This window comes from Pygocentrus nattereri, chromosome 24, assembly GCF_015220715.1.
Source record: "Pygocentrus nattereri isolate fPygNat1 chromosome 24, fPygNat1.pri, whole genome shotgun sequence".
Lineage (NCBI taxonomy): Eukaryota > Metazoa > Chordata > Actinopteri > Characiformes > Serrasalmidae > Pygocentrus > Pygocentrus nattereri.
The window spans coordinates 13,892,774-13,905,511 of record NC_051234.1 but is presented as its reverse complement, the minus strand read 5'-3'; the positions used below and the strand labels follow the sequence as shown (position 1 = coordinate 13,905,511).

At 37.8% G+C, this 12,738-nt stretch overlaps 1 protein-coding gene across 1 annotated transcript in view; it reads right to left on the bottom strand.

Annotated features, from left to right (window-relative positions):
- Positions 1-12,738, bottom strand: part of galnt1 (UDP-N-acetyl-alpha-D-galactosamine:polypeptide N-acetylgalactosaminyltransferase 1) — a 168,144-nt gene that overhangs the window by 17,200 nt on the left and 138,206 nt on the right. The window contains exons 7-8 of the mRNA XM_017704007.2: positions 7,001-7,171; positions 1,435-1,552 (exon numbers count right to left, since the gene is read on the bottom strand). Of these exons, the coding sequence (XP_017559496.1) occupies positions 1,435-1,552; positions 7,001-7,171 (289 nt within the window). The remainder of the gene's footprint in view (positions 1-1,434; positions 1,553-7,000; positions 7,172-12,738) is intronic.

Below are 12,738 nucleotides of genomic sequence, written 5' to 3'. Positions count from 1 at the left end.
GCTCAAGGCTGAGAGCCACAAAACCCCTCAAGCATTGTTGTTTTTAATGAATAAAATACACTCTTTTCTTCTCTATTCCATAAGCAAAGCAGGGCCAAAATACAATATTAAGAAATGGAATGTTTCAGATACAGTATACATGCATTTATGTTATGCATCTTTTGTTTTGATGTATTTTACCAGAGTACTCTGGTACTGCATTACTGCACTGCAACAAACTACAACAAATTTTACTGATATATAAATAGCGGATCTTCACGGGACCTAAGCACTAATTCTCACTTTTTATTTTCTGCAGGTGTCAAACCCTGTCATGTAACAGATTGTGTAAAAGGCCTATAGTAAAATTCCCCTTAAACCTTACTATATGAATAGAAGCCTACGACTCCCTCTGATTTTATGTGCTGTATTTTCAGTGATATATTTAGATGTACTATGCATATTCATTACACTGCAACCAATCATAGAGTTATAGGTTACAAATATAAAATATGTTTTTCTTTCAAGCAAGCAGTCATATAATTCAGTTTAGCAGAGGAATTAAATTAGCAGGGCCTTGTGCCAAATAAATATCACATTAATAAGTTAGCTTTATCAAACACTAAAAATAAAAATGAAACATTACCTGAAACAAAGTTTTGTCCCCAATTAGAATCATCTTCTAAGCACGGGAAACTGAAGAGTTTTCTAATTTCCTCTTTCTCATTATCAGTATTGTCTGTGTACTTGAGTGTCAACACAGGCAAAGGAACAAATCATTAATTTTAGTGAGTCCTACATATATGCACGTTTGGTTCAATTGAATGTTGGCATGTGAGGTCATATATAATGTCTCAAAGCATGGCAAAACCAAAAAGGTAAGTTTAGAGGTGAAGGAAAAAAAACTTCTCAACTTTGAACGGAAGTTAATCAAACAAGAGTTTTTACATGTAATTTTGGACCATTTCAATCCAGTCATCATAAAATTGTAACAGATGGTACAGGACAGCTGGCATTTTCAAATTCTGCAAAAAATAAAAATGACAAAAATGGAGATCCATGGAGTTCCAACAGCAATTATATGTACTATACACAGGTACATAAAAATTTTGAAAATATTAACTTTCTAATTTAACCCTAAACTTAAACCTAATCTTAGCCCCTAACCAAAAAAGAAATCGCTCCGCCCTTTCAGTCTGAAAACATGAATCGTAGCTTTTGGAAAAAGCATGTAGACCAAAGGAGTTATGCTTTGTTTGTTTTCCTCTGTACTGTTTTGCTTACTCTTGCTTTTTCTACATCATAAAGATATTTATGAGACATTTATGCCCTGAAAATGTCAGCACACACCACCAACCCACACAGGTTGATGGATAGGTGAGATGAGCAAGCTGTAATATGTCATAGGCTGTGCAGTGCCTGATTGGTAGTGTAGGCTGGTAGTGTAATACTAACCCTAAAGGAAATCTCCAGGTTCTCTCCACCCCAGATGTCCATTCCTGCATCATATGTACCGATCTCCTGGAAGTAATCTCTGTCTATGGAGAACAGTCCACCTGCCATTGTAGGAGTCCTGCAGTGAGAAGTACAGATACATTAGATAACACACACACACACACACACACACACACACACACACACACACACACACACATACATATACACAATAAAGCTTGAGGATATGCTTCCAAAACATTCTCCCCCACCAGACCAGACCAAAAAAGAAAGTTTTGTCCAAACCTCACTAGAGTAGCAATTATTGACTATTTTCATTCTTTAATTCAATATTCTGTTGAATATTATTGTAAATATTCAAATATTCTCAAAAAACTGCTGTCATTTATTTTATATATATATATATATATATACACACACACACATTTCTCCTAACTATGATGTTAATTTCCTTTTTTGCTTCATTTATATGTATGTGTAGGGATCTTGCTGTTCAGTGTTTTGTCTGATTCTCTGTGCTGTGATTCCCATTTTTGTAAAGCTGCTTTGTGACAACATCAGTTGTAAAAAGCGCTATATAAATAAATTTGATTTGATTTGATTTGATTTGCCTGATCTAGCAACACTGAACAAGTTGCTGCTAATGGTGTGAATGTGTCAGTTGTGCTTTGAATGGCTTTAACTGTTTTCAAATATTTTAATTATCACATGCACTAAATATTATATTTGCAACCCTAAACCTGACTGTAACCCCTCTATAGCCAGACTAAATTCTGTATTAATGAATCAATGCTTTTGAACAGTGGATTTCACATAATGCTTTGTTCTCATGCTTGTCTTGACCTCAGTAGACCTCAATGGCAATGCAGTGCATACGAGTGACTTCATATTAAGGTAATAAACAAGTAGAGAGGCAAAACTAATGCAAATGTAAATGCAGGTCAAAATGTGTCAAAGGAGAGAGATGAGGGATCTATGTAATCTGACGCTAACCCAAGACAAAAATGTCTGCAATAATATCCCAACCCCACCAAATGTTTATGTGTGCACGTTAAAGCTTCAAATATCTGTCAGATCCTGACTGGACAATTCTAACAATTCTAAGGGTCTTAGCATGCAAAAACAGCTCCTCTAGGCTCCAGATCAACTCTTAGGTAAGCAAGCAAATCTCCTCTTTATTCTCTTTCTCCCTCTTTCTATGTGGAACAAACTCTCTGTTCGTCACAAACTAGCACTTAAGTGGAAATGGCACTTTTACTCTCGTCTATTTTAGAACAACATCCTTCTCTTTCGCTCTCTTTCTCTGGCTACTCAGCTCTTTCCTGTTTGCCCTCCGTCCATCCTTTGCTCCACATTGCTCTTGTTTTCCACATGTGAGGACCTGTTGTTGTTATCCTTGCTGTGCGCTTGTTTTTACATCTGAAAGTTGCTGTTGTAGAAGTTAAGCTGCTTTGTTGTTCAGAAAAACACACCGTGATAGCAAGAGCAAATGCCTTCCGTCAAAAACAGCGGCGTCTGTGTGGCTACAGGCTGTGTTTGAGTGTGAGAGAGAGAAAAACACAAAAACATTGTGATCTGCAGTGACACCATGCAGAATGACTTAAGAACTTGTCGTCAAAAACTCCATCTCACAAGCAAAAACACAATCACTCCAGCCTGCAAAGCTACTTCTATGAAGCAAGTACTAGCAGCTGCTAGCAGACTGTTCTACTCTTAAGTAGTGCCACATCCCATATTTTTTTATTCCCAAAATAACCTTTTCCAGCTAATTAGCTCATGCAAGAACACGCTTCCTTCATTAAAAGGGGAACTCCACCGAAGTTTTCTGTATAATTAAATAGGTGAGATGTAAACGAAGTAATTTAGAGTGGTTTAATGTGAAATGTTACATTCTAGAGACACTTACCCAATTGTTCACATTAGTGGTGATGTGAACCAGACGTTTAAAGCGTTTAAAGCTCTCTCACAGAAAGAGCTTATATGAAGCGGTTATAAATATGCTGCCTGATGCCGGAGACACTGTCTTATGCTAGGTTTGTGAAAGGATTGTGGTCTAAAATGATCTCTTTCTAAACCATTCGTGGTAGAGGTGCTTATAGGGTGTTGTAAGGCAAAAGAGTCCTCAAAGAAATTGTTTGGATTTCAACAAAGAATTAGTTCAAACACTCTGAATGACTATGCGTATATCATTACGCATACGTATATCAGTCCAGGTCTTGCATAATAGTTAGGAAGCTCTTTTTCTTCCTATCTATAAATAATCATTTTAATTCCATTTTAACATGGAAACTCACATTCTTTTCATTTGCGTTCGTTATGCAAGTGAAGTATCCTATAAACCTAGTTCCGTACTTTTGGACAGTGGATTAGTACATGCTAATAAAACCAGAAGGCAGTGATTAGTAAATTTAGTTCAACCTATATTAAACTGAAAACAGAACAAAAACACAATATTTGATTTGTCTTCATTGTTTGTCTTTTAAATATATGCTCATATGTCAAATTTGACACCTGCAACACACTTCAAAAAGGTTGGGACAGGAGCATGTTTACGACTTTGCTACATTACCTTTATTTTTTTTTTTTTAACAGTAAGCCTCAACACATCTACTCATTAATAAAGGATAAAAATCCATTCCTGAAAGCTCCTTTCGTACAGAACAATGATTGCATTAGCTATTTAGGATATTTCCTGAACATTTCACAATGTTCCTAGTTTTAAATTGTTCCTGTCCCAACTTTTTCAAACATGTTGCTGGCATCAATTTCAGAATGAGCATATATTTTCAAAAACAATGGAGTCTATTAGGTAAAACATTTATCTTTATGTTTTTTTTCAAATACAGGTCAAAGTGGATTCTTAAATCAGTGCTTTGTATTTTGCATTTCACATACTATCCCAACATTTTTGGAATTGGGTTGGTATATCTAATCCTCTCAGAAATATCTCCTGAAAAATGGATAACTTGTATCTAATGGCCATTTTTACCTGGAAATTAAATAAATGATGTGACATGAAATAACAGTCAAAATCTCTAAAAATTAATTACTGCTTTTGCGAGTTATTGTATGAATTAATTCCCACAACACCAACAATGTTTCAACATAAGTCTATCTCCTTCAGACCTGTTTAAAAGCATCTCAGTAATCTCAAGTCACTGCTTGAGAGACTGCCAAGAGTGTGTGAATATGCATGCAAGACATGCTTATTCAGAGAACATAAAATAGAAGATTACATAATTTGATTCACACTTTTTTAATCACTGCATTTTTAATGTCTTCACTATTATGCGAAGAAGTGGAAAATAATAAAAAATAAGCTTCTAATAGCACTTATTTAATCTGAATGGGAAAAAGAATGAATAGAATACTGATGTCTAACTAGAAAAGAGAGAGAAAGAGAAAGCACCCTTATCTGAACTTAAGTGCACCAAAACAACCTAAGACAAATCTGATCCTTGACCATGGTGCATGAGGGCCAGTGCAATGTGAGCTAAGGCAGTATGACCTATGGTGCTGATTTTAGATCTGCGTGCATGAAAAAGCAAACAGGAAGCACTGCAAGGAGACAATGACAAAATCACACATCTGTGTGTAGGAATTACTTTACTCACACAAAAACAGACATCTGAGCAGTAAACATCCTTACAGTACATACAGTATTAACACAAACTGGAAACAGTGAATATGTTTAACTTGCTCTGTGTTCTCAACCATTCAGATTTCATAATCAGCCTTGATCAAGTGACTTGAAATGACCCACTAATCACTATTCCAGTCACTGGAAAATCAGAAACGCTACTACAGGGAGCAGAATTTGTGATACAAGTAAAGAGCTTTGTACACTTTTATCAGATTATCAGATATAGAAATCTCACAATTCCACTTTTTGATACTGCCTTTTCTGATAATGAAACCTTGAGTGTTGGCCGATGCCAAAACTGCTATGATATTTCATCATTATAAAACTACAAAGCTGTAAAATTCAGCTGGACCTACACTACATGATTTAAAGCCCAGTTTTAGCCCCAATTTGCCCCTTTTGGCAAATGATGATCTAGTCATGTGAGAGTGGTAAATTAGTCAGTCTTTAGCCTCTGGATCAATGATCGAATGCCTTACGATAATTTCAAACATTTTGATTGTTTGACTGAAGTTTTATTTTTATGACTCAAAGCCTTCAAATGTTCTGTAGCGTGAGATGGTCAGTGACTTAACTGAATGAGTGATTCAAGCCACAGCCAATGACAGAGCTAGAAGAGAGAAAAAAGGAGAAATGTGCATTCACATGCACTGTGGAGTTGAGATGCTGCTCGTTGTGTCCAACTCTCTTCACAAGTTCAAGTCGGGTTTCCTTGTGTCTGCATAAAAGCTGAATTAGGTCCTGACTAGTTTAGTTTTGTCACCACCACATAAAAGCGACATCTGGGTTTCTGAGTGCTTTTTCAGAGCCAAAACTCATTACGTGTGCAAAATCCTCCTTTTGCCTTATTGTGTACTGTTTGTGCCCTCGCTACAAAAATACAAAACATTCTGAAAAAGACTGATGTGATGCTCTCTGTTTCGGGAATCTGTCAGGATTTAAAATGTCATGAAGAGTATGTCCAGCTTCAGCTATGTTCAGTTGAAGCACTTCACTTAAGATGAGTATCTGAAAGCAGGCTTTCATGCTCAAACTACTCAAACACTCTTCTGCCCCATAGCATACACCTAGCTAACATCACATGACACAATGTGAGCTTGTGCTACATTTGGATCACAGGACTGGACCAGACTAATTCCTTTTTCATATCCTATCCAACAATTTTTGCTGATATCAGCCCGATGCTAATACCTGATATTGTATTTAAAGGCTTTGTTCACTCTGCAGAGCAAATCGGATTTTTTTCTTTTATCTGATTTTTTTGCCCGACTGCGCTGATTCAAGTTTCAAGCGACCAAATCTGATTTGTATGATCAGACTGTAGTCATATTTGCTTGCATATCCACACTGGTTGCCATAGTAACAATGCACTTATACTATGCAGTCATGCATACCCTGACCAGGTGGGGGGCAAAACTTAGCAAACCTTACAACCAAAACTAGCTAATAGAACAACACTATATATATATATATATATATATATATATATATATATATATATATATATATATATATATATATATATATATAAACACACACACACACACACACACACACACATACATACAGTATAGGTTGACCTAGTCACCAAACTGCTAACCACCTTGAGCCTGACCATTCTTTGAAAAACTGAAGCAGTGATCCAACATTTACAGAAAGGGAAGTAGTAAAACAAATATGTTTGGAACACTGCAAGGTAAAAGTGACATGTATGAATAGCTCCCCCTCCAAAAGATGTTAAGACTCTTGAAAACAGCTTTATAATGACCTTTAGATACCATGTCTGTGATACATGTAAACTGCGAACTAATCACTAAGCTGATTCACTAAGAACATTACATTTTAAATAAATGAGTATACTGACATAATACATTTTAATTGAGTGATCATGACAGCCCTACTGTGCATGCATATGTGTGTTACCTGACAGGCAGTGTTCTGTCTCCTTTCCTGCGGTCCATCTCTCTCTGGGGCACAGGATACCAGCGGAAGTTCAGTTTCCAGTTAAAGCCTCCATATGTCATATCAGAACCCGCCATGTATTCAAATGTGTCATCGCTGATCACATCAATAATGGGGCACACCACTGTTTTTCTGTCAAACATAAACACACAAACATGTTGATCAGCGCACAATGTGGAGAACCTGTTTTCCTCTTATGACTGCCTTTGAATATTTTTTGAATATGCCTTTGAGTTAACATACACACACATATAACATACACACACAGAAGTCTTTCTTAAACAGATGCACACACAAATCAGAGGGGACATCTCAGTAAACCTGTTTCATCATTCAGCACCAAGCAGCCCCCCGCCAACATTTCTAACACTGCCAACAATGATGGATCACACACACACACACACACACACACACACACTCTCTTAAGAGCCTGCAGACACACTGGATTCAGCATACTGCAGTTTCATCTGCCTCATCTGCTAATGATCCCCTCACAGGCTGCCTGAGGCAGACACACAGAATCAGAGAGAGAGAGAGAGAGAGAGAGAGAAAGATTCAGACAGTGAGTGTGTGAGTGACTTTTCTTGGGAGGTACAAACACACACACATACACACACACACGCACGCACGCACGCGCACACACACACACACACATTGCATACAAAGCCTTAGGAGAACAAGACGAACATATGCAGCTGCTTTTCTACCAAACTGTACTGTGATGAGGTAATTACTCAAAAAAGTAATTCATTACAAATGACCTCTACCAAACTGTAATGGGATTACTGTACCGATTACTTCCTAGAAATTAATTATTACTCTCTTTTACTCTGTAAAACCCACATATCTGCTCCAGAAAGAAGAAAAAAAAGAGTATTTTAGTAATTTATTTAGAAAGCAGCAACCAGTCCATGTTAATATAATTTAAAGGCCTGTTGCTATTCCTGAATTACTCCAAATACACAGCCAGTTATGCTGATTATAAATGACTAATGCTGTTTGAAAATTGTGAAACTAGCCACTAGAAAAAGTCCAAAACAGCAGCCCTGAACTAAAATCTTCATGAATAAAATTAAATGTGCCTAAATGAAAATGAAAATGTGGTCTGTTTTGTCTTTTTTGTCCTGGATCAACGCTGAGGTTCGAACCAAACTGAGAGCTTGGGCTGCTGCCTACAACTCTGGTGACCCAGCTAGCAACAAGAAGACCAGATATGACCTTCAAAGGACCATCAAGCTGGCAAAAAGGAGCTACAGGGACAGAGTGGGATCTAACTATCTTGGCTCTGATCTCAGATGTATGTGGAGTAGCCTGTGCACCATCACTGACTACAAAGTAGGTGTGATCTGTAATAGGGGCTCTTCCTCCTCACTTGCAGATTAACTCAATGCTCATCATGTGCAACTGGATACTGGACTTCCTGAGGAGCAGACCCCAGGTGGTGAAAGTTGGGAACAGCTTCTCTTCCACACTGACTCTGAGCACAGGGGCTCCCCAGGGATGTGTGCTCAGCCCCCTCCTGTACTCCCTGTATACACGTGACTGTGTAGCCAAACACACATCTAACATCATCTTCAAGTTTGCTTGATGAAAAGAGATGAAACAGCCTACAGAGACGAGGTCAGTGCTCGGTCAGAGTGGTGCTATGACAACAATCTCTGTCTCAACATGAGCAAAACAAAGGAGATGATTGTGGTCTACAGGAAACAGCAGTGGGGTGGTCACTCTCCCCTGTTCATCAATAGAGCTTAAGTGGAGAGAGTCAGAAGTGTGAAGTTCCTCAGCGTACACCTCACTGATTACCTCACCTGGACCCACCACACCAACGCTATTGTGAGATCTGCCAGTCAGCATCTCTTCTTCCTGCGTAGACTCAGGTCTGCCTCCTCAGATCCTCACCAACCTCTACAGGTGCACCATAGAGAGCATCCTCACAGCCTGCATCACTGTCTGGTACAGCAGTTGCACCGCCTGCGACCGCAATGCCCTTAGAGGAGTGGTGAGGACGGCAGAAGCCATCATAGGCAACAGACTACCAGCCTTACAGGACATGTACCAGCCCCACTGCCTCAGGAAGACCCAAAAGATCCGGTCAGACAGAAGTCACCCAGTATATATATATATATATATATATATATATATATATATATATATATATATATATATATATATATATATAAATAACTTATTTTCTGTAGAGTGACTACCCGAGCCTCACCACAAGCATTTCAATGCAAAAATGTCTTGACATGTTGTGCAAATGACAAATAAACATGAAACTATACAAGGACTAGAAATCAGATAATCTATACAGAGAAAACTGCTGTTTTAAATGTATTGTGCATAATTAATATTGCACTGTTAGAAAAATTTCATCATTGTTCAATCTTCATCAATTTTTAATTTCTGATCATTTCAACATGCAAAGATCACTTGGAATAAAACATCTTTACATTAACTTACGTTAAATGATTTTTTTCCCCTTTTTTTGCTGTAAGGTTACTGTTTTGGAGATGTATGTTTTTGGACAGCTATGAGATGCATAATGCAAGTAACAACTCTTACTGACAAATCTTAATAAGTAAGTAACTGTATTTTTATTACAAGAATTTAAACCTTGTGTTACAATATTTTGTTACTAGAACATTTAATTACATTACTGTAATGCATTACTTTGTACCACATAACTCCACTGCATACACATAGACACACAGACTAAGACTACAACAACAAACATGTATTAACTATAAAAAATAAATGCTGGCTCAGTTAAGAGCTATTGATTTCTCTCTTGTACACCAGCCAAGTAGGGACAGAGCAGCCAAGGCTGTGTGTTCGAATGTGTGTGTGTATATGTGTGTGTGTGTGTGTGTGTACATGCTAAACCTCAGGTGAGAGTTTGGGGCCTTAACGCACACAATTGATACTGAACTATCTGAACAACAGTCAATAACTCCTTGTTTAGAAACAGGAGTGCAGTTTGCTATAAAGGGCTGGTCTGTGATATTTCTACAGAGGGTTTGACTAATATATCAGTCTCTCGATAAAGTCTTTTAAACATTCCATGGATTGGGCTCCCAAGCTGTGCAACCTTCTAAGCAGAGGCCTTCTCATCAGAAGATTGTGAGTTTGCACCTTGGTAATTCCAAAGTAAGCAAAATTGGACCTGCTCTCTGTAGCTGGGTAAGGTGGTCTTCTCTCTGCCCAGCGGGATGCTAACCAAAGTGAGCTTAATGGAACTGGCAGTTAATGTTTTCTTCCAAGAATTGCATTAGCAGTCAGTCGCAAAGAAAAAAAAAATCATCTCAGAGGAAGCACATAGTACCCTTCACCCCCCCAGCATAGTGGCATTGTATGATGTGGTGGGACACCTTGCTAGAAGGTGGAACAGGCAATGCCTTAACTGTAGAGAAAAATTGGGGAGAGTTAAAATCCTGCTCATTACAGATGGCATATCATTATCAATAAGTATTGGTATTGATCGTTAAGACTTAAACCCCTGATGCTCGCCTACAAGTCAAAAAGGACCGGTCCCTGTTGACGTGATCGCAATGGTCAAAATTCTGCACTTTGACCTTGAAGTATAGCTTAGCTTGGCTTGACCTGGCATCCTTTAAGACACATAGAAGACAAGCATCAAGACTCGTCTCTGTCCTGGCACCAAGGTGGTGAAATGAACTTTTACTGGTTGACCAAACAGCAGAGCCTCTTTTTCCATCAGACAATGCCAGCATTTCTTCATCCTGGGCTCCCATTTATGGATGGCTATGGCATCAATGAGGTTCAAACTAACAACTATCTGTATGTATGTATATACACACACACACACACACACACACACACACACACATTATATATATATACACACACACACACACACACACACACACACACACACACACACATACATGTGTACGCATTTGATGCTATGGTCATCTAAGAATTCACCTCAACATCATGAGATTGTGGGTTTGAAACACAGCAATCCCACAGCTGTCCCACAGGAAGTCCAAGAAGAGACTGTGGTGGGACTGTGATAGTGAACCAGCTAGTGAAGAAACTGAGTAAAATCAGCAACTATATTACTTACTTAACTGAGAAACAAGAAATGAGAGTTAGAAGAACTTTTGAAGTATGAGATGGGGGAATTCTGTTGTTCTCGAGTTGAAAGCAGTGTAGCCAATTACCTTATAATGTTACGTTGAGCTGACTTCTCATTTCTCCAGTGTAGTATAATCGGATATCAGATTTTTTTTAGCTCTTAAATGTCAACACTAGGCACAGAGGGGTGTAAGTCCCCGCCCTCTTAATGGTTTGATTTGATTGGGATTCTTCTGGAAACAATTAAATGCGTCATGAAATCCAAAATTTCACTACAATTCAATTATAAACTATTTTCAGAAATACACTGATTGACTGGAATATTTTACATGGATTTTACATGAATTAACCACTGGTGCAGCAGGTCACCGATCTTATCTAAAAAGTACCAGTGCTGCTGTGGAGAACAGAATACAATAAAACAATAGACAACTCTTTATTAGACTGACAAAAATAGTCAGATGAGAGCATACTTTTTGAGCATTATTATGACTGATTATAATAAGAAGAATTATAATGCATGCGTCCATCAGTTGTTGGCTCTTTGCCAAGAACTGTTATTGACCTGAACAACATTTACTCCGTCAATCTCTCTTTCAAACAATGCTCTTGATAAAGTGCACACGGGACGTAAAACAAACACGGCTGCTCAGTGAGACAACTCATATCTCTTGCTTGCCAGAGCCAACCCCACATGCACACAGCAGAGACCTGCTTACTGCAAGGATAGATAAGACAAAGAGACACAGAAATGGACCCTGAAGCAAAGCACATCTGTTTAGTGAAAAGAAAAAAAGCACATGTGCACACATCAGTTTCAAAAATAAACTCCTCTACTTTCTTCATTTTTTTAAGAGGTCATTTTTGTTTTCATTTTTGCATTATTGATCTTTATAAAAGGTTTGTGAGATTGTGTGTAATATAGTAGCACCAGATCTTGACTTGGAAAAAACAAACTTGGAAACATACTTGGCTTTTCTTATTTATAAAGATTATTTGTATATTTAAGATAATATTTAAAAGAATAAACCAAAAAGAATATAATCAATAGTTGCAGCCCTAATCACAAGAAAAATGATTACCTTTTCTGACATTCAAGTCATTAAATCAACTTGACTGGTTGTGCTGTCATCACTAAGCTCAAGCCTACTTCATACTGAGATATTTTTTCAAGCTTTATAAAATCACTTTTTTATACAGCACGTGCTAAAGTCATCCAGTATTCACAAACACTAATTAAAGCAATTAACTGAAATAATTACTCCCTCTGTATAATCACGGCTTAGACCACATTAAATACAGATGTGCTTCAGTGGGTTAGTTTTGCTGTGTTTGCTGATTCAGGTGTTGGAGATGGATTGTTCTCATTGTGTTCAGTATTCTCCACTGCCACTACAACAGAATTGATTTTCGCTTTTTTAATCAAAAACCACTTCATGTTTCACTCGTTCCCAACCACTGGACATTCGGCCTAAGAACACTGGTCTCAGAGTCAGCAGGGATTCATTACAGAGGTGTTATTTTTTGGCCCAGTGTTTAAAAAAATTAACAAGGTCCCCTGAAGGTAAGAAAAAATAGCCCTGAAATTTTAAGCAGGC